The sequence below is a fragment of the Trichogramma pretiosum genome, unplaced genomic scaffold, assembly GCF_000599845.2.
Source record: "Trichogramma pretiosum strain Unisexual culture from Peru unplaced genomic scaffold, Tpre_2.0 scaffold9, whole genome shotgun sequence".
Lineage (NCBI taxonomy): Eukaryota > Metazoa > Arthropoda > Insecta > Hymenoptera > Trichogrammatidae > Trichogramma > Trichogramma pretiosum.
The window spans coordinates 348181-375086 of NW_019641697.1; the positions used below are offsets into that span (position 1 = coordinate 348181).

The window sequence follows — 26906 nt, forward strand, 5'->3', positions numbered from 1 at the left end:
ATTATACTTCATCTTTCGAAGTAAACTTTCATCTGATTATTTTTAATAATTTATTTTTATAAATATAAATGTCAATTGAGCAAACTAAAAAAAATATTCATGTTCATGTGTACATCATTTTGCATTAGTATCACTGAATGCTGTTATCTAAGAGTTAGTTATTCCATTTAAAGTATTATAATGATTCGAAGTTTTTTAAATGCATGGAAAAAATAATACAATTCTAATTTTGTATATTTTTTAAAGGAACAATGTAAATAATAGTTCGATATAGATAATATTAAAAAGTATACTTTTTTCAAAAAACAACATTTTTTTATCTTAATAATAATCTCAATTTTATCGAGTGTAAAGTGCTGTAGAAACCAAAATTTTGTATAGTTCATTAACAACTTTAAAACATTATTAGCTTAATAATTTTCTTAAAACTTTTATTTAAATTTTACTTAATTCGTTTTATACTTTAAGAATATATTAATTTTGATTGAATACATGAAAAAGTATTTTTAGCAATGCAGTCGTATTTCGTTCAGCAAAAATTTTTTAATTCAATATTTAATATTATTGATGAATTTATGAAAAATGTAATACATATTACCGGTCAGAGCTTCAGACGATTTCATGAAGTTGAAATATGAATAACTTGTAACTAATATCCATTACATTTTGATGCATGTTATCCTTTTAATGCATGTTTCTTATGAACTTTTTAATTTTGATGCATTTATTGTGTTAAGCAAAATTAAAATCACTTGGATTATTATCAAATTATAAGCTGAAATTCTTTCAAGTTATAGTTTACGAACAACTTTTAAAATTTTCCTTTTTCAAGCAATAGCACAAAAAAATTCATATTAAAAAGGTTTATATATTAAATCTTTCAGCAAAACGGATCTACTTAATTTATCATTAGTCAATGAAAAAAAAGCATTCTCTAAACCTAATGCAACAAGTACACATGTGGATGAAACTTTAACTGCATTAATATGTTGTTTTGATGGTACTATTTTTTCTTACAAAAATGACTCAAATTCTTGCACTTTTTTTAACTAGTCAATTTAATAATAAAATATAAATTAAAATTTTTCAAGTGCCAAGAAAATGATGTTTTACTCAAATGAGGGTCGTTAATTAGAGTTTTAAAATTTGCAATTTTATTTGTTCTGCTTTTTCATGAAAATATTGAATCTGAAACTTGTCATACTTTTAAACAAAGCCTTGCCAAATATCGGCTTGAATTTCACTTTACTGGCTCAAAAATAATTCAAGATCATACTGTAAGGCATTTCAAATTGTAAATCAGATTAAAAATGAAAAATATTGTAACACAATGGGGTTATTATTGTCAAATAAATATTGTAGTTTCTGGGTTACTAGAGACAAAATTTACATTGAGAAAAATTAATTACATAATTTAGGGAATTCGGAATTCAGACAAAACTTAACATTTAATCAAAATTTTCTACATAAGTTGTAAGAAGAAATGAATAAATCAAATGCAAATATTGATTACTTCCAAAATATAATTTACTTGCAATTCAAAAACCTGAGTATTTTTCGAATAATTAATTATATTCAAACGACATGGCTGGAAAATCATTCTTAAAGAATAAAATGTCACTTACCACAAAGCTAATAATAATCATATGTAGAAATTTTTAATGATGTTTTAAAAGAAAATTTATACATGTATTTTGAAATAAGCTCACTCAGTATATTTCTGAGGTACTTTTTTTACAGTACGATCTCCACTTTTTTATTTCTCTACAGTCACGTGTACTATATGTAAGCATATAAAATTTACGAAAAAAGTGGTGTGCATCAATTAAGAAACTAAATGTGCTATACTGCGGTATATTTATATATAGTACGTATGACTTCTCGATAGTATGCAAACATATTTTTTTAATAAAACCTAGTATTTGTGGCATCGTCAAATGGTTATAAACATTTAATTACTTGGGTAACCAAAAATGAGAAGTTATACAACGAAAAATCTATATTTTTTATAAAATAGATACCTTCTTAATTATAAGGTTGGGGCAAAAAAATATTTTATCCCCACGTACGTAATTTTCAAAATTCAAGTAATCATACAGTCATAGTTTTAATAGTAAAATGATCGTTATTTAAATTTCAAATATTAATGTACACTAGGTTTACTTCGATTCTGCCCGGTGAAACAGTGTAGTGGAACATATAAAGCAGCGGAAATTTCGGCATTCCACTAGACAGAATCGAAGTCAACACAGTATACGTGTAAGGTATGATTATATCTCTCATAAATATTTGTTATGGCGAATGACAAAAATGTGATTTTATTAATCAAAAGGCCAGTAATCTTCAAAATATTATACACATATATATATAAATATAAATAATATATAAGCATAATGTTAAAGTAAGTGTAAATATAAACATTTATTAAATTTTATACTTGTTAAAAAGCGTCATACTATAAATTTGTAAATATTTTATGTAAAAATCAATATAATATTATTGAAAGGCGGCCAGTACTTGTAGGTATCAGAAAAGAATAAAGAAATATTTTTTTAAGCTTTGCAATAAAAGATTCGATTTAATAAAAATGATCACTTCTAACTACATTTTCACCGTGTTGTATTACATTTTAAAAATATCTCAGAAGACGTAAGTAACAATAAATTCAAATATAAATCGATTCTTGGTCGATTTGCATTTGTTATGACTCTTTTCAGATTTTTATCATCAGATGAAGAAACTAAAAAAATTGGAACGAGGATTTCCGCTGATTTAAAAATTTGACGCACGTATCAATGATATATTGCTTAGTCAATACAAATTGCACACTTTCGAAAAAATCCAAAATCTTTTTTTTTAGTTTGAAAGGTACAACTATTTCTTACGACGTGATTTCATGACGAGTCTTCAAAAACACCTGCGCGCCAAGTCGATTTCATTACATTTATATAAATATTTTTAAATTTTCTGTGATTGATAAATCAATTAGATACATTTTTCTTCTAAAGGGTAAGTTACATTCTCTAAATAAATAAAACACAAATTATACTGTCAAAAGTCGGACGAATTTTTCTTGGAAAAAATTTTGATGAAAATAAAAAGGTTCTTTCTAAAAATCAATACGTCAATTCAAAATTAGATAAAAAACGCTTGAGGGTTTATTTTTTGTTAAATAACTCGTCCCAATTAATTGAAAAATAAGTATTGAAAGATGCCAGGAGTTCACACGGATGAGTGTACCAGCAAATATTTCATTCAGTCCAATTTGGACTAGTTTGCTATTCCATTCATGTAGGTGCTTATTGTAACGGGATTAAGTATCTCTGATATTTTTTTAGCGCGTCTATGAGAGCATGGAGCACTGAAAATCGAATAATACGTTTAATAGGGTAAAATTCAAAACTTTTCATTTAAATTTTCTGCGGATAAATTGATGATTCTTTTTATAACATACTTTTTATAAAAAAAAAAACATTTAATTAAATGATTTTATGAAATTTCGAAAGTTTCATCAACGAAATAAGATAAACAATACTACATAAAAATGAATATTTTTACACTCGTAAATTTTAAGAGTTTTTTTTTGGCAAAGTTAAAAAATTAGGATATACAGCATAGTTTCGTCAAGTTACGATTGAACTTTGCATTCTTGTATATTAAACAAAAAACTGTTTCTGCTATTTTTTATCAAAAAACTCTAATATTGAACTTTTTATAGAAGTAATGAATAAATTAAACGAAGCTTTGTCGAAATAGAAAAAAATTACGTCGCATCGTTGATTAATTAGCTATCGTGCAAATTCGTCCATAAGTTATGCACGTAAGCTTGAAAATTCAGCGACATTCTTTCGATTGAACTAGTCCTGTACATCATCTCAAGACACGAATCGTAAATGCTTATGCCAGAGAAACTTTTTTCGCACGGGCACAAGCTGAGATATTTAACTATCATCAAATTCGTGTCACAGATTAAGGAAAAAAAGCAAAACCGTTTTATAAAAATGAATAAAAATTCTCCGGAAACGCTCTCAATAGCGAGCGGACGCAAAGAAATATATGAAGTAACTGCTTCCAAAAATCTGTGGAAAAAAATTAAGAGTATTTCTCGAAATATCAGATCAGAATTAATTTAAATACGAGAAAGTGAAGGATTGACTTTTAATAAATATGTTTAAATGATCAAACCACTGCCATCTCTGTTTTATAAATTCGTATTATAAAAAACCGAAATTAAGAAAACGGAATTTATTTCAATACGCGTGACAGTTCAATTTATTATACACAATATAATATAATGATCAATCTGGAGAATGATCTGATTTCAAATTATTCAATGAATATCTAGTAAATTTGAACGAATATATATTATTATTAAATTGATGTGTTATTAAAAAGTATAAAATTATTAAGTCACAGTTACTTATATTTTTATGAGCTTATTATTTTTACGATTTTTTAAGAAATGTACGTTTCCTCAAATTCGCAGCTGAAATGCATAACAAAAATATATCAGTAAAATGAACAATGTCGAGTTGAATAAGCGAAAAGTGGAATATTGAGAATTAATTTTGTTTCCTGCGCGACATACGAGCTAAAGCTCTGCCACGTTGTAACAGCATCTATTTTACGCTTCAGAAAGGTCACAGCAACTCGAAACTCAGAGACAGAGATAGAAAAGATGTGCGTCAGAGAAAAGAGCGAGAGAGAGAGAGAGAGAGTCAAAGAAGAAGCTATGCGAAGAGAATAAGTGAGAGAATTGTAGAAAGATTGAAAGAGAGAAAAAGAGAGGATGAGGAGACGAAGCTGGCTAAGATGTAACTTTGGAGGTGAAGGAGGAAGAGAGAAACGCATGCAGCATGTCGCTGGGAGACGAAGAATGAGATAGTGGAAGAAGGAATATGAGTTTGTGTGTATGAGAGAGAGAGAGAGAGAGAGAGAGAGAGAGAGAGAGCGAGTAAGCGAGCGAGCAAGCGCACGAGTCATCGAGTCAACGATTCAGGATAAAAAAGCAACTCTCGCGAATACGTGCAGTTCTCGCGGAGGGAGCTCTCGCAGTTTAAATGTGAGACCGAGTGTCTACAATCAAAGCGATTTATTGCAGTCTGCGAAGAATCTGTAATCTTAATCCATTTCCTTTTTGCCGCAGCCTGGACTCTCGGCTACAGGTATTCGCAGTTCGTCACAATCGCTGCAATGGTTACTACTACTTCAATCTTTCTTCCATAAAGCTATCTATCTATCTGCACTGCACTGCTGTTTTACTCTCTCTCTCTCTCTCTCTCTCTCTCTCTCTCTCCCTCTTTATTTCTTTTACTCTTTTTCTGCATTAAGTAGAAACTAATACGCGGTAGTCAACTTTTCATTGCATTTTTGTATACATTGGATATCATCGCGAAACGGTTTTTAGTTAATTTCATGTGTTTGTGAAATTATTTATTTTCAATCGTTCATTGGCAAATTAATAGAGTTGGCAAAAACATTAGATCCTATGTTTGCATTATTCTATATTTTGTTAAATTTTTTATTTATCGATGATTTTAAATGCATGCAAAGGAGAAGCGCACCGGATCTACGTGCCCGAGACGATTTCCGTTTTTTTTTTATTTTTATTTTTTTATTACAGCGTATGCTCTATGCTTCGGTAAAAAGTCAACATGCGTAGCTTTCGTTTGTCTGCAGCGGTTTTTACAATCAAAGATGCTGATGATATATCGACAATCGTGAGTATCATATTGTATTATTCGGTATCAAACTTTGGAGAGGTTCTTTGAGGCTTTACTAAATTTTCTTGCGACGAAATCTCATGAATTATTCTGGCGTGAATATTTCAGCGAGGTCAGTGAGAGACCAAGCAAATTCAATGAAAGCCGGATACGCGATTGTTAAAGGTTGTTTTTCGCCTCTCTTCCAGGTGTGACTTGTTTGCCTAATTCTCTAACTTGTAAGAATTGAAACATTCGCATATACGCGAAGAAAAAAAACCTGCATGCAATTGAAAAAAAAAGAACTGCAAGCTTCTTTTTTCGCTAGGGCAATTTTCAGACGCGAGAGGATAATACCGAAGCCGGGATGAAAATGAAAATTGTCCGTCATTGAAGAATTAGTTTGAAGCGTTGAAAATAATTATCCTTGAATTAGTCCGATTAGACTAAAAATAAAATTCAAGTTGAAAAATGTAATATCCATTTGCGGGGTTTGAAATTTCAAAAAAAAAAGGACTAAAGATGAGGTGAAAAAAAAACGGTGCCGCATTGATTGTTGAAACGGCGCCAGGAGTTAAAAAAGGAAGAGATGAAAAATGAGTTATCGAAAAGAAAGCAGCGAAGGCCTATGCCGTCTTGTACTATAATCGCTCTGGGCCGTACTGAATCTAACGTAATGATGGTGCAGTAGCTCGAGCACAAACAGGTAGAACCAATTTTCAATGCCATTATTTAACACAACGTGCCGCTCGTGCATTCTTATACACATAGCCATTCTTCTCTTCTGTAGCCGCTTAACTGAAGAAACCACATTTTATTGGTATGAAACATATCTCGACCCAGGACGCGGCTACTGGTATATTTAATGGGGTTACCGGTCCTTTATGTATTGCAACGCATATTTCGTATGATTGCTTCTCGGGCACGGAGGATGCCAGACAGCAAATTTGACTACTGTTTTCTTATAACTGATTTATAATTCGCCACGACGGACTTGGCAGACTTTACGCCAATATCAATTGAAAATTTACCCCTCGAGCAATTACATCGGTAATAGCAAGGAAACTTTTTTTCGATGTTGACGAAATTTCATTTGATTCATTTTTACTAGATTATTCTGAATGGGCTGCTCGAGTTGAAAGAACAAGAAATGAATGAATTTCATACCTTTTGTTATTGTTGCTCTTCTTCTCTTTTGGTTAGTCGAGCTCTTTTTTTTGTAATTTTTTCGTACTTTTCCCTTTATTGGGTAAAACTTTAATTTGTGACCGATGACGTTCATGTAAAATTAAATCAAACAATTAGGCTTCCTATATTGTATCATTCCAAATACATTTTGATTCATTTGATGTTGGTTAAAAATGTGTAATCAGTTGTATGAAAACAAAAGATGACAACATATTTTCGATTACAATAGCAATAGCGATAAAAATACTTCGCCGTGAACTTTTACTTAATTTTTCAAATTTATTCGCACACATGGAAAAATAAGAAAACGATTCGATCGGATAGAAAATAAGGATTGCAAGCGTAAAAATCGGCTTTTGCTGTTTCGGAAAATAAAAGTCCGCGTAACAACTTTAATACAGGCATAAAGTTGTATTTTTGACTCGAAACGCCGTAAATAGGTGCGAGTTGTTTAACGTCGTTCGAGAATCACGTTTAATACGAAAGCTCAATAATCGATCTTCGAAATATTGGCGAATAACTCGCATTAGGAAAAATATTAAGCATAGCAATATAGTCGTGCGGTCGAGTAAAGCACAACGAAGATAAAAATTGCGTTCTCGTCTCGAGGAAATCGGACGCTTCGATCGGAGCTTACGCGAGATGAAAAATGCGGGTATCGTAGGAAAATCCGCTACAGTGGAAATGCAGAAGATGCTCGCATAGAGCGATGCGCAGGTTCGCGTCGTCATTCAATTGTCCGTCTCTTTCTCCGGAGTTTTAGCTCGTTGAAAGAAAGTACAGCCGCGAGGAGGAAAAGAAAAAAAGCTGCACTAATCGGCTCTCGAGCGTCGCTGCTTCTCTCGCGTAAACGTACGAAGCTCAGGCGGGCAGAGTTGAATTACGAGGCGTTGGATACGAGGCGTCGCGGACTAGCTCGGCAACGTGCGAGCCTATACGAAACGGTCAGAGGTCGTCGCATCGGCCGATGCGAATGGATTACAGGCGGAGTTTAAGCGCTGCTCTCTCGGCCGAGAGAGCCGCGAAACGGAGTCGTGTAGTGGATCGAGAGCTGCACATAGCGAGATCACGGCATTAAAGTCATCGACGCATCGCAGAGAGGCCTATACGTGCGCATTAAAGCGAGCGCGCTTGGAATGTCTCATGCATATATGAAAATGTGAGCGATACCAAGGATGCGCAGCGGCGGCGGCGGCGGCGCGCTTGAGCGAATAACGCTCTTGGTCGTCGTCGTCGTCGCTGTGCTCGGCACTATTGGCGGCCGCCGTCCGCCGAGGCTCTCTCGAGTGTCTTTGGAATGATTATCGTGCGCGCGCTCGCTCGCTCGTTCGCGAGAGAGAAAGAGAGAGAGCAAGTAGAGAGAGAGAGCGGAGGTCTTAGGTCGAGTTGAAACGGGTTCGTGGCTGCAGGTAGATGAAGAGAGCGAGGGGCCTCATTCTCTCTCGCACACAGCCACAGCCACACACTTGCACACACACACACACACATGTATATAGGCAGTGCAGTGTGCAGATATCGTACGAGGCTTTTTCCGTGCGCGCAAAAGACAGCTAGCGAGCGAGCGAGAGAGAGAGAGAGACTGGGACGCGCTGACTCTTGGCTCGCTTGCTACATAACGTATACACAGCGAGCGAGTGCTGACGCGCGTGAGAGAGCCTCGTGAGTAGTTATACACAGTACGTGTAGTCCGTTTCTATAAGCCCGAGTATTACATACAAATGCATATGTTGGTGTGATTGTTGCTTTGTACATGTGCGCGAGCCGAGCGAGTATATGTATATGTACGCATGCGAGTGCGCGCCAATAAGCCAAGAGAGAGAGAGAGAGAGAGAAAGACGTAAGCTATACGGTACGCAGTGGACAGCGCTTAGAAAAGCTTCAAACAAAAGGTGTATATAGACTCGGAACGACGACTCGGAGCAGGAGGAGGGAGGGANGGGGGGGGGGGGGGGGGGGGGGGGGGGGACAGCGATGCATATGCAGGCTCTCGCGACTATCGAGCAGCAGCAGCAGCTCTGCTCTCTCGCGCGGGCACCGAGTGCTGCGCGCGACGTAGCGATGCACTCGACTCGCGTATATAGCGAGCGCGCAGCACAATGCGCCGCGCGGAGATGGGTCAGGCCCATCCCAGCATCCCAAGCCTACGCTCGACTCTCGACTCGCATCCTCCGCGCTTAGCTCGCCTCGATCTCTGACTCGCAGCAACCTTTTCACCTGCAGCTCGATGATGCGCTGCCGCTGCTGCTGCTGCTGCTGCTGCTGCTGCCGCGAGGAGCAATGCCCCGTGGTCGACGATGTCACCGTGCGCACCGATCGCCGCGCGACTCGACTCGCTGCCGCTAGCTTTACTCTCCTATATACGTAGGCTCGCTCGAGAGAGCTATATAAGATTCCGCAACTGCGCTCGCTTATACTTGCTTATACTCGCTTACTCGCGAATTATTCATCGAGTGTATTCATGCGGCTACCTACGCCGCCGGATGTATGCGCTTTCGTTTCAGCGCTTCCAACCGATCGCTACCGATCCCCGAGCTCGTCCATCGAGTCTACTCGTTTGTGACCCGTTGGGCCATACGGATCGGTAGCGATTCGGTAGCGATTCGGTAGCTCCCTCATCGCCATCGGAATCGGTCTATATATTCGATCGATCGTTACCGGTCGAGTCTCGAGTCGTGGCCCGTCGACGAGTCGAGTCGATTCGGCACGCATATAGGTGGACGCGAAGCCTATGGCTGCGGATCATTGGATCGGTCCGAGCGCGCATAATAGCGATCATTAGCGCGCGCGCAAGAGTCGAGAGCGCGCGAACAGGTCAGAGTCGCACGAGTCATTTGCGCGCTCATGCTCGGCTCGCGGCCGGAGCAGAGGCCAGTCGCCTGCAGTGCGAGTATATACGAATATATATATAGGAGCGAGGCTCCGTATCGGCTAGCGTTGGCCCAAGAGACGCGTCCCGAGTCCTGAGAATGAGGAGAGGAGGGCATCCTCTCGACGCAATGTACATTGCGATGCGCACAATGTGTAATAGGTATTTGCAACATGTGCGAGCGAGAATCGAGCGAGCTGCTAAAGCTAGGCAGGCTCTCGCTGCACTCGGAAGGTATTTGTATCCTCTACATCTATCTCTACCAGCGGCAGCAGCAGCAGTTATATGCGCGCTCGAGTATATAAGTGAGCGTACATGTGTGTGTGTGTGTGTGTGTGTGTGTGTGTGCGGACCGAAGCAAGCGAGTCTCTCGCACTCTCGCACGACTGGCTTCTCCCGCGAGTGACCGGATTGAGCGTGAGTGCGGCCGAGGCATATTTTATAAGATATTCGAAGAGAGCTGCTTGCGCCGTGTGACCCGTGCGCGCGCGCGCGCGCCCGAGTCATGTGCATGTGCATGTGCGTGCGCTCTCTCTCTCGCTGCATGAGGCTTATAGTATGTGTGTGTGCTGCGAACACTGCGAGCTGCGAGCTGCGAGGAGCTGCGAGTGAGAGAAAGAGAGAGAGAGAGAAGGAGAGCGAGAGAGAGAGAGGCAAGGAGCAAGATCCCGAGTCGCGAATACTGGGCGCGCGGATGAGTCGCGCAGGCGGCCAATACGGGAGAGGGAGAGAGGACTGCACTGCATGGCACTTTTGCTGAGCAGCGCGCGCGCGCGCGCGGCTACGAACGACCGGTGACCTCTCGCTGGCCTTTCGACTCTCTCACTCGGAGCGCGCGCGATATATACTACCTATATCTACCTACACTCGCCTCGTCCCTCTCTCTCTCTCTCTCTCTCTTTCGAGCGCGGAGCAAGCACATATACACATTCTCACACACAACTTTATACACGCTCACGTTCACCTTATTCCCGAGCATCTACCTGCTCCGCGCGCGCGAGCACTTGAGTCCATTCTATACAGCCTCCTCTTTTCCTGCACGTGTTCTTTAGCTGCTGCTCCTTCTGCCTCGCTTCTGCGCCTCTCTTTTACCTTTTACTTATTTTTCTTCTTTGCCCGTTCGCGTATGTGCTTTGTATGTGCAACCATATAAGCCCGCTGCTGCTGATGCTGCACATATGAGCTGTACGTGCATATTGTGCGCATCTATACTTGTACTCTCTCGAGCCGAGGCAGAGCTATAGCCATGTACGCAGCGCACATATACACACTTGTGCATATACGTGTGGTACTCTGACACGCGGGAAACTCACGCCTGCAGGTTCATCCGTTCATCTGCCGGCCGCTCGGTCATCTATAGCCTATGCTTTCATTCGCGCAAATATGCTCATTCCACTGTACTCGCGTGCACATCCAGCTATATGGAATACACGCAGCACACACACACACGTATACACATACATTCTCGTAGGTGCAGCTACTCTATGTAATGCACTCCTCTCGCTAAATCCGATCGATTCGCTCACGTATACCATCCTACGGCCGCAGCTTCATCTTTTATATCTTTTACTTACCTCCCATCCTTCTCATATTCTTATATACATTCATTTATGTACACCTTCACATGCGCGCCTATATTTCTGTGTCTGTGCGAATATACATGCTTTAATTTGCGCTCCGATCTTTCCCACCATTCTTGAAGATAATATGCAAGTCTACACCTGGGATTCATATCTATTGAATCAGCGACTTATTCCTTATCAAATATTCCAACTCTTAATACAAATGTTAACGGTTAAAATGCAATTTATTTATGCTTTTTTTCTTTTCGTCATTCATTATTTATTTCCATGTATTTTTCCAATTAAAAAATCACTAAATACTCTTTTTACTTTGATTTTTTACATTTTTACCAAAACCTTTTCTATTATCGATTTGCATGTTATTGTACTTAAAAAATGCACTCGCATTGGTGCTTTTTAAAATATTTAATACATATTTTACGTTTTTCATTTCCAACGTGTAGAATATATTCGAGTCTTCTGTAATATTAATAATACATAAAAACTCCGTACTACCTTAATTTAGGACATCATAGTAAAAAAATTTCTCGAAAAGTTCAACAGTTGATTATAATCTTACTTTTTAATTTGTTTTGTCCTTCATTGCAAATTCATCTTCGGAAAAGGTATTTGATCGAAAAAGGGTCTGACCAAAAATTCAAGTGTGGTTTCCAATCCAACGGTTCAAAATAAAAAACTTGAAATATTTTTCTACGTAAAATGTTTTTATTCACTCTCATGATTACGCAAATATTAATTAATAAATTGTAAAAGATAAATACATAATATACCATTAATTTATATCATTCATAGTTACTTTAATTAATATCAATATTATAATAATGAAAACATCCGATTTCACTCAATAACTTACCGATAGAGCATTGAAACTGTCAATGTTTTGTTATCAGAAAGTAACGAAATCGTAAGGATGATAGTGAGAAGAAAAAATAGTTAAGGCCGCAGTACCAAAAAAGCAGCAGCTGTTCGTTTGGTGACCGCGAATCGTTGAGTTCTAAATCACTCAAAGTTACATGTATACGATATATAAATATATATCTTATATATTATATATATATATTCCAAGTAAAGCCAGACGAATGGTATTTCATTGAAGCGGCACTGACAGAATGATGAGTGGTAAGGGTGTTTAAACAACCGCGTTACGTATGATGAATGCGCAGCGTCACTAAGTTCGTGGCAGTAAACGAAGCTCCTAGCAGTTTGAACGCGCGCGTGCGTGCCTCACCCCTGTGGACGTTCACCCATGCTCTATCGTCAGCCGGGTTTCCGATCAGTGGTCGAAAATCCCGCTGTTCGGCACAATAGATCATTCTCAAGCGAAACTGAGCGGCTCGAGAGTCTTGCTGGTGCAGGGCTTGGCGTCGTCCTGGCCGCTGCTCGACGACGGGAACTGATTCTGCGACTGGGAGCGCGACTGCGCCTGGGTCTGCTCCTTCTGGCGCTGCCAGGCCTCGCTCCAGCGGGCGTCCTTAGCCTTCTTCTCCTCGAGGCTGCGCATCGCCGCCGACTGCCACTGCTCGATGTTGGCCGTGGTGCGCTCGGTGCGCTGCACGTGCTCGTAGCCCTGCATCCAGTACTCCTGGATTTCGCTGCGCGTCACCGAGGTACGGGCCGTGCCCTGACCACCCTTGCGGCCGTCCTTGCCGTCCTTGCCAGCGCCCGCTTGACGGCCCGCGCGCGCCGGCTTGCCGCCCTCTTGAATGGGCAGCTTGCGAGGCGGCGTTTTCTTCGAGCGAGCCTCGTCGCCGGAGGCTTCCCGCCGCCTTCGCTGTCTCCGGCCGGTCTCTCCTTCGGAGGACTTTTGCTGCTGCTGCTGCTGCTGTTGCTGCTGCAAGGGCGATGATTCCTCATCGGGCTGTCCGACTCCTAGGAAATGTTCCCTCGCCGAAGCCCAATGATCTTTGCCACTCGTACGACCCGCCTCGTGGGCCTCCTCGGAGGTACGCAACTTTCGCGAGTTTTTGGCCACCCATGGCGGTGGCTGCTTACTCGACCGCAAACCATCCTTTAACGTAGTCTGAAAGCAAAAACGCAAAACATTCGTTTGTTTCATCGTTGATCATCTGATGAGTTGTACTGTACTGTCGCGGCTCAAAGGATACAAGTACTGAATTTGATAATTTTCTTTTTAATATGCTCGGGTATTGATATTTTATTCTACAAAGTTTTTTTTTCACTGCGCAAGCTTTACGCTTTCAGAAATTATTTAAAAAATGTTATTTCTCGATACGGGTTAGCACTTGAAAAATTACTCCTACTTTTTCGAATCTTTCGAAAAGCAATAATTCGAGCATTCAGCAACATCGAGTCAAAAGGCTTCTTCAGTGGCACGATCTATACTTACTCCCGAAGAGGAACTGTCAACGGGCTTGTAGAGCTGCTGATTGACCTCGTCCTCGGCAGCCGAGGCCGGTGAGGCCCGACAGCCCGAGACTCCGCGTCCATGTAACCAAGACAGCAAAAATGCTAAAAGAGCGCACGACAGTCCGAGCGTCGCCGTGGCCGTTAGCTGGGAACGCGTTCGGCGTGGTACCCAGCCACTGCCATGGTACTCGAAGACGGACAGGGCCAGCAGCGTGCTGGCCGTTATGAACGACAAGCCGATGCTCGAAAAGATCCAGGCATTCTGCAAAACGAGTTTAAACGTCAAAATTGCTCCGACTTTGCATTCGACTTTGGTTGAGACACGCCGTCTTACCAATCGTCCCCAATTAAAAGGGAAAAAATGCACTACGTGAGATATGTCCAAAAATAACAGCAGAGCAGTGATTAGTAGGCTGAACACCGCGACAAATATCATGAACCGGAGCCTTCCTGCCAGTGGTAGCATAAACAAACTTATTTTAGCAGTTCCAGAGCTACACAGAGTCACCAAACATGCTGCCGATGAAACCTGTAAAATTACGAATTTATTTTTTCATTATTCGGTTCAATTGAGACTTTTCTCTTTTTTTCCATAATTACTTTGTTCACTATTAACAATTCTAAGGCAGTAAGTTTACTATCCGTAAAATGATTTTAAAAATGTATTAAGTTTAATTAATAAGATGCACTTTGTAAACATGTTTAAACTTTGATCAGTTAATGTTCAATAATCCACGTAAAAATATTATTTTTAATAACTGCCGTAAATAAAAACAAACGCCGATAAAGATGTTTCACATCAAAAACTAGAGATTTGGGGATTATATGTAAAAAATGTTGTATTGAGCTAGTAAAGAGCAAAATTAGACGTCGAAAAAATAGCTTTTGTCACTCTCATAACGTCCTTGTTCTTTCAGTATCTTAAATAATATTGTATTCGTAATCTTACTAGAAATGTTTACAAAGTATTCAACAGACTTAACGTATCAAACGTATTTTATATGTAACAACATTCGTATCTAACATTTCAAAACATTGTATGTAAATGATTAAAAGAAATTTTCAAACATTATATTGAAATATACTTTTTATATTGAAACATTTCATTGATGGCACTCAAAAATTCGATGTACGTAAATTATTATATAAAAGCTTATTAGAATATTGAAAATTTATTTGCTGATTGCTGATTTTCAAAGCTTCTTAAATAGTTTGAATTGACAACTATTAATTTGTTGTGGTAAGGTAATTAAAAATTTCAAAAAATTTTAATATCAATGTTTACGCAAATAATACAGAGTAGATGAAACATCAAGATTTGAAAATTATTAATGTGACTTTTTGAAAAAGTTCCCATGAGTGGTAATTAAAAAATCGATATATTATATATCATGTAAGTATCCATTCGATTATGTATTGCTTTGGTGAGCTCCAAATCACTAAATACAATTTAGTTTAATTTTTATTTTGCTTCTAAAAAGGTTGCATCTGACCATCACTGTTTTATAAACATTCAAGCTTTAGATATTGGCAGAAATAGTTAACTAAAGCAACTGGAAAAAATTGAAAAAAGGTACTTGGTAAAAATCGTTGGTTTTATAAAAGGTGCGCTGCAATGCAAATGATATTTTCTTTGCTGGCTGCAGCGCGCAAGGCTCGGATGCGAGCAACAGTTTTTACGCAGTTAAACATACGCGCCTCGAGTTGAGAGGCATGCACATTTTAAACGGTAGTGGAAAATATAGAGGATGTGTGTGCGGCAACCTTTCAACGACCTTTGACCCGCAGTTAAAATAGAATAAGTCGGAGTCGGAAAAGGTTTGCGGATCATTCGCGGCGGGTATAGGTATAAAATAATTAGCAGGGGGTTGTCGACTAGACAATATATGATATACTTACGAGAAGCAAGAGTCGCACGAAGCCGGTGGCAGTTTTGAGGTGGCCCTGTATGTCGCAATAGAGAATCAGATGACTAGTGCGTTGCCAAGCCATTGCGTTAGATCCGTGTCGATGATCGCCGTTGCCGTAACTCCCATGATAATTCGCGTGCGAATCCCAAGAGTGAACCGTCGAGTGAATCCCAGGAGAATCCAGTCCCGAAGATTGAGAACTGATGCGCCCTCCTGTTCGGCTGCCTGCTGCGTTTAAATCGATAGCGTACCTAACTTTGTTCGATCGCATTTTTCGCGTCCTCTCCTTTATTATCAAGCACCCCTATACATTATACTACTTGGCTGCATTTTTTACCTTTTTCTTTTTTTTTCGCTCGCTCTCTTGCTCGCTCTCTCTCTCTCTTTTCTTTTTCTTTTTTTTTTTTTTGTTGTTGTCCTGCGCCTTCGCTACGCAAACGTGTGAGACTGTGTCTTTTCTGTTTTTACGCATTTTATACTATCACGCACACACTGTGCCTGTTATTGCTGCTGCTGCTACGTCGTCTGACCGCACACTTTTTGCGCTATTAGCGAGCAAAAGGATACAGCTCCGATCCGCATTTTATTACTCGCAAAATAAAGTACCTTCGCTCGTTCGCATTTTAACCAAGATACACAGCATCTTTCGCTCTTTCTCTCTCTCTCTTTCTTTCTCTCTTTCTCTCGCTGTTGGAATCCGTGACCCTCGACTTTGTAGGTTTATTGAATGCGTACCTTTTAAACGAATACGCGTCTCTCTGCCTGGTGGTCCGAAAAGATGTTCACATAATTGATTTCGACGATTACAGAAAGAGAGACTGTGTAGCGCTGGTGCGAAAGTCAGTTCGTTTTTCAGTTTGCCAATTCTTTTTTCACGCCTTTCACGAATGATGATTCATAAAGACGTCAACGGTTCGAATAAATACGAGACGTAAATTAATTGAGCTTTGTTTAATTCGATTGGCAGCGCGCGCATCGTTGGCATCGCCGCAGATCCACAATAGAAGATCGCTGCTCGGCTATTTTTCCCGACCGTTATAATTACATCGAAGAGGCGCTCGGAAGGCGAAGAAACGCGCGCGCGACGCAAAGTCATCTCTGGCAGAAGCGGCAAAAGAGTAGATCTCGCTATACTCGAACGCGCGCAGGCATATTTTCCTTCGGTGTCAATTGCATTTTGTGGCGCTGCGCGTGTGCATATCATCCGTATCATATATGCAGCGCATCTCGTTTGCTCGTGGCAACACAATTATCGGCGACAAGGCCATTAACAATAGCGACAACGCACATGTCTGGCCGTGGTCGCGAAACTAATCATACAGCGCGTCCGAGGATCCAGACTTGTGTTTTTCTTTTTTTTTTTTTTTTTTTTTGCAATCATTGAAGGAGCAGAGCGGCGTCATCGCCCGACTCGAGCCGAGTGCACGTATACGTATCTCGAGCCGATTTCTCGCGATATTGCGCGAGAGCACGAAAAAAATTCAAGCCCGCGATGCACGCAAGAACAATTAGAACAGATGCAGAGCTCCGAGTGCAGGTACGAGCGCCGGCCGGACGCGCGAAATGCAGATTATCGCCGGGTCACGACGACGCGATCGTCTCTCTCGTATACCGTATGGATGAATTGCGTCTATGCATGCTCGCGCGTGCATTGCGAAAGTCCATATAGTTGTCGAGAGTCGCTGCCTCGTATACTTAGTCGCGCAGCGGCGCGTAATTTATACAGGGTCAGGACGGTAGTGCGGTATATAGCGAACAGCAACAGTAGCAGCGGCGACAATAACAGCGACAGACAGAGGCCCAGGCCAATGATCCACCTAATAACTACTTTAAATATATATGTAGGTATGGAGCATTGCAGGCGCGCGCGTGTACCCATAGAGTAGTCAGGTGCACAAAGAAGAAACCACGTGAAGCAACTATTACACGACAGTCGTATTGTGTTGCTTGGATTTGATGCAATAAAATATTTTGCAAACATAAGTAAGGCAAGTACAAGCTCGAGTAAGCATGGACTTGAAATGCATCGCGCTCCGTTTTCTCCCAATGTTAATTGGGCGTCGCGTATCGAATTAGTCCTTTTTGACTTCAGCAAAGCAGAAAATGTATCGGTGTGCCGATTCGCATCAAGGAGAGGCGCCTACAATAAAGCTCGACAAATGCATTGTAATACCGATCTCAAAGTCCTGTATATCCTCGGGCCGCGAGTAGGCGGCGGGCGGTGGCTCCAGATCGCGGATCTCCTCGAGGAGGAGCACCTCTATTTCGTCGGCTGCATACAAATCGGAGACCGAGCGAAGATGCCGGGACTCGCTCATTACTCAAGCGCCCAGCAATCTAAGCGCTAGCTGCTGCTGCTGTCGGCCCGTGCCCGCGCGAGCAACATCCGCCGCCCGTGATGCAATGCTGCTGCTGCTGTAGTGTAGTGGTGGCTGATGCAACGAGCTCGCGTCCGTCATTTGCCGGGGCCCGAGCGAGCTTCTTTGCATCGATGCTCTCCGATCGTGGATCCCCGGCGCTCATCCGGCTGCGCCAGTCTGTCGTCGTCGTCGTCGTCGTTGTCGAGCGATTGCCACAGCGGCTACCTGCAACCCAAGTTTTACCTTCATAACTCCTTAGCACCCAAGCCTACTTCCCGATCGGATAAAACTCCGTGCGGCAATTGTGTCTGCACGGCTCGCTCTCTATTGCGGCTGACACCTGCGCTTGCACACACACACACACACACACACACACACACACACACACACACACACACACTACCTACTGCGCCACTCCATCTACTCGTCCTACTCCGTCTATCCGTCAAAGCGTAAGCGGGCATTCGCGTAGCACCCAAAACTAGCATTAATTTGCTCGCGCGAATGCGCTGCTCGCTTTCCAACGACAACGACAATCTCTTCAATTTTACTACTTTACCTCAGAAATTGATGTCTCTCGAATAAATGCTTTCCTCTTCTCTTCCTCTTTGTAATTTCACCTCCTCTCCGATCGTCTCAACATCGCATCTTCTTTTTCTTTTTTAATCGATAAGCGCAGCTGCACATGCTTCATCGTGCCGTGCCATGCCTCGACTTGGCCAAATGATATTCATCGGCTAACGTTTATCGATTGACATCCTTGTCAACTTTATCCATGAAACAATTGCAAAAGGAAGCGACGCGAGGCATTTTTCGCTTTATTGCACCGCCCAAGTACTTGTCAATCTGTTGATACTTCAATCGACGGATTCAACGAAGACAAGTTCACGAGCAGAGGCTGTAAAATTGTCACTTTTATTGAACATACATTGTTTTTGCTTCGATTGCTTATGGAATCATGCGATAACGTACCTTTCAAATGAGCAATAAATCGAGCGAGTGCGTAACGATCAATGGCATTAGTATCTCGTTCGCTGATAAAACATCAAAATCTGTGCTTGAAACTCAACTTATCTGCAACATTCACCACCTAAGCCCTTATGCAGTCGTGGGGTTTATTGATTACTTTTCTGGATAAGAAGATGCTTTCTGACACTCGATCGACTTGGCCCCAATCACTCCGGCCAGTGCACAACTTTTTTCGGAGCTTAAACCTACTTGCACATTGATTAGATCGCGTCAATTTGCTGCAACTTCGTAAACGTTCAAGAGAGTTGACCTTTTTTCAACCCTCGAAGATTGACAAAAAATACTAACATAACCTCGGCGCAAAGTTGCACGACGCTGCGTGCGCGTCGAACGTAGGGGTGAGAATCTGCGAACCACCTCTCGAACTTGCAGTTGGAGGGGTGCGGATTGTGCAGTGTTGTTCGTTTCGATGCCCAGCCGGATTTTGTGAACACCGAAAAGTCGTCAACCCCTCAACCTATTTTAGCCTCGATCATTTAAAAAATGTTTTTTTTTTCATTTTTAAACTTTAATAAGATAATTTTTTTCAAATGACTAAAGATTATTATTTTTTTTTAGTAATTTTACTACATAACACTCAAGTAAAAAACCTATACACATACGGTAACTTATACGGTATTGTTGAAATCAAAAAATTAAGATAGTTAAAAATGGCTTAACAACTCTTAGAATATGCCAATTACAAATACGGTAACAATGCGACCAAAATGTAATTTTCACTCCAAAAAATCTCCAACTCGAATAAAGATAATGGATCCATTAATTTAAACATCGGTCAGAACGGTTTGATTTTAATGTTTTTTTGACGTCAATTATACCGATACAGCGTTTGATTTAAAATGCTGTTATTATGCCTAAAAAGCCGCGAGTAGTGACACGAGTAGAAATTAGATGTGTATCGCAGATATATTATTTTTAAAGAGCAGAAGAGCAGAAACTAATTCACAGTTCGGTAAAAGTTCAGTTTTACCATGTTGATCTCAAGAAGTATTAGTCAACTTTAAAGTATTTGATGTGAATGATAAATGTGTAAATATTAATATTGACAATCATCAGCAATATTACATTAACTCACTAATAAACAGAAATGAATTGTTCCGTGAACTATCTTAATTAGGAATTGTTTTTTAAATTGTCAAAAGTTGGTTATAGCGCTTCGCTTAACCTACAATGATATCCGTTCGTTTATGATAGTTTTTATTTATGTGAATAGTTAATTTGAAACTTAGCAAATAAATCTATGGAATTCAGAAAACTGTAACACAGGTAAACCATGGTTAGCATTTCATGTAAAAAATAAATAAAATCAGTCATTTTTTATAAAAAAAATTTCATTAAAGTGAATTATTCAAAAGACTGAATTGTACTTTTTAGGGGACTATTTAAAATAATCAATTTGAGACATCAACGACTGAAATCATGACAAAGCTTGGAGTTTATATTTTTGTTTTGTTTTTAACTACTTTGTCTATGATATTTGGTCTTTTACTATTTACAAATGGTTTTTTTTTACATAAAGTTGCTATAACCCAAACAAATTTGTGTTCTGATAAAGTCACAACTGAAAATAAACCAGATCGATTGTCTACAGTTCAGAAATGTTCAAAACCACGTTCTCGAATTGTATTATTGATTATTGATGCTTTAAAATTTGAATTTGTTGAGGACTTTCATGATGAAGCATCAAAAAATACATTCCATCGAAACAAATTACCTATTATTTCTAAACTTTTGGGCAATAAAAAAGACCATTCAAAACTGTTCAAATTCATAGCTGACCCACCAACGACTACAATGCAAAGATTAAAAAGCTTGACAACTGGTACCTTGCCAACATTTATTGATGTTCAAAATAATTTTGCATCTGATAGTATCAAGGAAGATAACTTTGTAACTCAGAACAAAAAAAATGGAAATATTTTTATGGGCGATGATACATGGATTAATTTGTATCCTGACACATTTTTAAGAGCATATCCTTCTCCTTCATTTGATGTTAATGATCTTGATACAGTTGATTTAAAAGTAAAAGATCATATATATCATGAACTTGAAAATGACGATTGGACTCTATTGATTGCTCACATGTTAGGTGTTGATCATTGTGGGCATAAACATGGTATGCATCATCCAGAAATGAGTAGAAAATTGAATGAGACAAATTCTTTTATTGAACAATTGGTAAAAAGTATAGAAAGTGATGACAAAGATACAATGCTCTTTATTATTGGTGATCATGGAATGACTGAATCTGGAGACCATGGAGGTGATACAGTGGATGAAATTGAAACTGCTTTATTTGCTTATTCAACCAAACCTTTGATAAAGGTACTAAATGATTCAACTAAAAATAACATAAAAACAGTGAATCAGATAGATATAGTACCAACAATATCATTAATTTTGGGGAATGCTATACCTTTTTCTAATTTAGGAAACTTAATAATTGAAGCACTTCCAAACAATAATTTTAATAAGAACTCAATTCAAAATGATTTCAATTTTATAATAGATTCATTATGGAAAACTATTTATCAAGTTCAAAACTACATTGATAAATATTCTTCTGAAAATTATTTATCCAATAAATATCAAATAGATGAGCTCAAATCTTACTACAACAATTTGTTGGAAAAATATAGGTATTTGAATAATGAAAATGATTTAACAGATTTTGTTGAAGCATCCAAAAAATATTTCACTACAATAAAAATAATTTGTAATGAAATTTGGGTAAATTTCAATTTTACGTTGATGTATAGTGGATTAGTGCTATTTTCTTGTGCAATGATAATATTTTTTATTATTATATATGGCCTAGAGTATAATCAAATGCATAAGTTGTTACAATTTTCATTTTTTATGTACGTCCCAGTTGTTATCTTAATAACATTTTTAACTTGTACATCGCTTTACTGGTTAAACGTTGTGCAAGATTTCAAAAATACTATCTATTTTTGTTTGGGTATTGTTCCTGTTTTATATCTCAGTATACTATTAATTCAAAATTGGAACTATTTTTCAAAGATGTGGTCTGAAGAAATTACTCATAAGAAAACTATGAAGAGTATTTTTCTAAAAATAGTCTTGCTAACAATCACTTTTGGTTTATTTTCTAATAGTTATATCATTGAAGAAAATAATATATTATTATTCTTTCTTGTGTCATTGATATTCTTTCACCTCTTTTCTAGTAGAGTAACTAGTTCCGGTGAAAAAAAAAATAAATTATTTGCCAAATTCAATCAAAAATCAATTTATAATGTAGCATTAACACTTTCCATGGTTACTTTTATCTGTTTATTCCTTAGAATTACTACATATTTTTGGAAATACAGAGAAGAACAAAAACATGATCTTAAAGAAATCTTTCCTATTAATTATGTAATAGGTAAACAAGCCTCAATAGTTTCCACGAATATAGAAGTGACTCTGATTTTGTCTGCAATTGCATTGCTCTCTGGGTATGTAATTCTAACAAACATTTGGCTTCGTCGTTGTGGAAATTTGGTTGGTTACTCAGGAAGTGAAATAATAGCTAGATATATACCTATCATAATGACTGTTAAAATTTCCATTTTCTGGTTAATGAAATTTCAGAACAATTTAATGATTAATAAAATACTCTTGTACCGTATTAGTTTTGTGCCTTCTATCGCTTATGCATTATTTATTATTTCTGTAATAATTATATTTTATAAGCCATTGATGGTGTACTTAGTGCCAAAAAGAAAAGAAACTCTGAATATTTATTCACAAGAAACTCTAGTACCTAAGCTATTTGAAAAAATGAAATCAGAAATGTACAAGAAGAAAGAAGATGATGATGATGTAGCAATTATTTATGGTCTTGCAACAGTTTACAGTTCATCCTTACTTCTATTATGTGTACTATTTTGCATCATGAATGTTTTATTATTGGGTTTTATGATAAGTCCTTGCATATTCTTTATGAATATAATCTGCATAGGATTGTTATTTGTGAATGCCATAGATAGAATACAGTACTCTACAAGTATTAGTGAGTTCAATAATTCATCTAATTCAAAATTTATTAATGACCGTAAATTTATTGTTGTTTCTTCATTGCATTACAGAAGAATTAATGCACACTCCAAATCATGTGATATTATGTTGGTTTCTTTTATCAGAATATTTTTTTTATGCCACGGGACACCAACCAATATTTTCAGCAATTCATTGGGAAGCTGGATTTTTAGGATTTGATTCTTCTTTAGAACTTAACAAAATTCGAGCAATTTTAATCGGTAAAATATTTTATCTCCAAATATTAAAGTAATAATTTCATAAATATTTTTTTTTCAAAGGTTTCAATACGTTTGGTTCTTATATAATATTTGGTTTGATGCTTCCACTCCTTATAATATCACCATTTACCATCAAACTCATCCCAGTTTTTGCAAAATTGTCAACAACTTCTTTATATGAACCAAATAAAGGTGAAATGGAAATATATCACAATGATAGATGTTTTCATTTGGAAATTTTTTCTACTGCTGGGCGATACATACTACTGCATGCACTCAGGGTGCGCTATTTTAATTTAAAAATAAATAAAATACTAGTACTTAATGCATAATTTTTTAAGAAATTATATATTTTTTAGGCGTTTGTTTGCATGCTTGTTGCAACCGTCCATAAACGACATCTCATGGTTTGGAAAATATTCGCACCAAAATTAATATTTGAAGGACTTGGCTTTATGGTCACAACTGCCAGTGTAACAATCTCACTTTTATTATTGTTAAGGATAGAAAACCAAATCAAAAAACTCATTTGTAAATAATTATAAATTTTTGTAAGTTTTATATGTTAAAGTAAAGTTGTTTTTAACGAAATCAATTCATATTCAATCGTGGCCCTTTGAAAAAAGCATAAATCGATTAACGCATATTTTAAATGATTATTTTTTTTGATCGAACAGAACCTTTATGAATTACGTCAAAGATTGAAAATAATAACCAAATCAAAAAACTGTAAAATGATATGAAACTTCAGAAAAATTTTTATCTCAATTGGTTCAACAATTCCTGCGATTTCTTATCAGTAAGCTCAAAAAAATGTGCTGAAATAAACGTGTTTACAATTTTTTTTAAAGCGAAATTTACACAGCAAAACACAGAGAACCCTTCGCGCGATGTAAAAATGAATAATAACAATTTATATAATAATAATAATAAAACAACTTGGACTCCATTATTAACAGCCAAATAGAGCTTCTGATTGAAAAAACCAGATTTTTTAAAAGATTAGCGTGGTACCACCCCTTAATCGAGCTTGACCCGAACATTTTCCTCACGAAAAAATTTAAATAATTTTTTTTGTAAATTTTTGTAATGAGCTGATAAGTTTGTTGGAACCATCATATACGCGTGTAAAAAATAATTCTATAATAACATATTGAAGAATAGAGTAAAACTTCTGACTACATTTATCTAAGTCCAAGGAGCGTTTAGATTTAATTTGAAATGATTAAAATGCCGTATTTGATTAATTCATAATCAAATTTATATATTTTATTTATTGTGATGATATCGGATTGAATATCAGGTTTTGCGTGTTTTTTTAGAAGAAACTATTACAGTATTCAATCGTCGTTTTAAGGTAATTCATGTAAACATAAATTCAATTGTTAACGAAAAATATGGAAAAAATTTTATCGATAATTACTTAAGGTTGACATAGACATTTTTACAATTTTATCAAGACTAATAATTAAGCTCAATTGCAAGATTTGAACCTTTAAAAAAGGGTATGAGAAGATGGAAAAAAATTCAAGGTCATTTCTCACATAACATTCATGTTCCTCCATTCGACTAAACACAATTTTTTTAGCCCGTTTGACTTGACGGTAGTCCATCGTATGTATTGTCAATTCAAGAACTCCTATTGGATTTCATTTCCAATCAATTCTTTCTATAAGAAATATTCATTATCACGGAACTCAGTTTTTATAAATGACAAATTTCTACTTGACCTTTCAAAAAGCAACAATTGGTTTATAGATTTTGAATGGTGTTTTTATTGTCTTTTTGGCAGTAAGCTAGCGCGATTTAGTAATGAAATGAAGAGAAGTTGACAATTTCGGAAATACCAACCAGTCGGTCGTGTATGTATCTCTTATACCTAAAGATATACATTTATTTCATGCATAATGTAGTCCATGGATCCACACCTGTTGGAAAGAAGTTCTGTGATAAATTTTCGATATTTGATTCAAAATTTGCATACTTGACCTGATCTCAATTTTTGAAAAAATTTTTAGTAGCACGACCTTTTATTTATTTTTGTTTTGTTTAAGTATAGTAGATTTTTTGGTTCTGAAATTCAAAAACTACTTTGTATTTTTGTTTATATTTTAGTTTTAATTACTTTTTAACGATAAAAATGTAAATTATACTTCTATACATATTTCACAAGTATTCTAGTACAATTTATACTTTGCTGTAAAACAAAGAAACAATATTTATAGACAAATGGATTTTTCAATATTTACTGAAAAAATAAAAACAAATAAAATAGCAATGTTAGTACTCATGAAATTCAATTGTCATTTTGTTCCTCATTTATCATAAAACGTAAACTAGTCGATAAAGAAAAAGTAACACGTAAATTGAACAACGTGAATGAATAAAAAGTATTGCGATTAAATAGCGTATAAATGTAATAACACAATTCAATAATTTAATATAAAGTAAAACGATCAACCTCAATTTCAAATTCGGGTGCAATGTATAGTTTGGCATAGAGAGAAGAAACTTGTACAGGACAAATATATAACACATTTATAGTATAATTTATATGCATACTAAATATCTCTAAAAATTTGCATACTACATATAAATGTTCAAACTGGTTTTTTCGATCTATCTACTCGACAAGCATTTTAAGTATGTGAAATAAAAACTGAGGCAACTATGACACATCTGTAAAATTAGTTGGTAATTGTTTGAACTGAACATTTTTTCCAGGTAAACTGGAAAGAGCTGGAAAGCAAATTTTTTGCGAAAACAAAAATGTATTTTTAACACTGCGTGCGCGAAACACGGGTTTTCTAACCTTGAAGCGTCTGAAAACCCTAGTTTCTCGCAAGCAGAGTTAAAATAGTATATTTTGTAACAAGTGCGCGAAGCAGTTGACTCATCCAGGAGTTGTTTTCACCCGAGCGTAGCGAGGGTGCAAAGACTCCTGGATGAGTCAACTTCCTCGCAAACTAGTTGCAAACGATATTTTTTAACTCTGCTTGCGAGAAACTAGGGTTTTCTGACGCTTTAAGGTTAGAAAACCCGTGTTTCGCGCACGCAGTGTTAAAAAATATCGTTTGCAACTAGTCCGCGAGGAAGTTGACTCACCCAGGAGTCTTTGCACCCTCGCTACGCTCGGGTGAAAACAACTCCTGGGTGAGTCAACTGCTTCGCGCACTTGTTACAAAATATACTATTATAGAAAATATACTAGTGCGCTTTTTCTGACATGATAAAGGAATTTAATGTTATACCTGGTGAAAAAAGCTTTAATTTCTAAAGATTCATAAGACACCTTGCGTTTTATAATCGAAATCTTTCGTTAACTTGAAAACGTTTTTTTCATAATTTTTTCATAAATATGTTTCATGTAATCCTTTTTTAACTTATCGCGAAATTTTCTTCGTTGTTATATGTTTACGAAATGGATGTCATTCTTGACTATATTTGCATGTAAATAATTGTGAAAACGAGCCAAAATCAATACTTTCACCGAGTCATAAAACGTTGAATTAGAGCACATTTAACACAAGAACAAATGATTTTACAGTCAAGTTTGAAATGGAATGCATTAATAGCTGCGGATCATTTTTAAAATGTAAGCACTGTTGAATGAATAAGAGAACTCATAAAAAT

The 26906-nt window shown here is 37.5% G+C and overlaps 2 protein-coding genes across 4 annotated transcripts; one reads left to right on the forward strand and one right to left on the reverse strand.

Annotated features, from left to right (window-relative positions):
• Window positions 1-12179: 12179 nt before the first annotated feature.
• Window positions 12180-19385, reverse strand: LOC106651464. 2 transcript variants are annotated; one of them, XM_023462176.1, is made up of 7 exons: window positions 18949-19385; window positions 18536-18874; window positions 17790-18201; window positions 15606-15841; window positions 14041-14235; window positions 13687-13968; window positions 12180-13359 (listed from the first exon to the last, which is right to left on the reverse strand). In XM_023462176.1, the coding sequence occupies exons 3-7, from the start codon at window positions 17932-17934 to the stop codon at window positions 12655-12657; spliced, it is 1563 nt and encodes a 520-aa protein (XP_023317944.1). In that variant the 5' UTR covers window positions 17935-18201; window positions 18536-18874; window positions 18949-19385; the 3' UTR covers window positions 12180-12654. The 2 variants fall into 2 exon arrangements, with proteins under 2 accessions (XP_023317944.1, XP_014225468.1); XM_014369982.2 differs by having other exon boundaries at window positions 15606-15844.
• A 580-nt stretch (window positions 19386-19965) lies between these two features.
• On the forward strand, window positions 19966-23864 carry LOC106651446 (GPI ethanolamine phosphate transferase 3). 2 transcript variants are annotated; one of them, XM_014369941.2, is made up of 5 exons: window positions 19966-20281; window positions 20380-23026; window positions 23103-23273; window positions 23334-23554; window positions 23633-23864. In XM_014369941.2, exons 2-5 carry the CDS (start codon window positions 20425-20427, stop codon window positions 23810-23812), a joined length of 3174 nt encoding a protein of 1057 aa, XP_014225427.1. In that variant the 5' UTR covers window positions 19966-20281; window positions 20380-20424; the 3' UTR covers window positions 23813-23864. The 2 variants fall into 2 exon arrangements, with proteins under 2 accessions (XP_014225427.1, XP_014225426.1); XM_014369940.2 differs by having other exon boundaries at window positions 19966-20271.
• Window positions 23865-26906: the final 3042 nt, after the last annotated feature.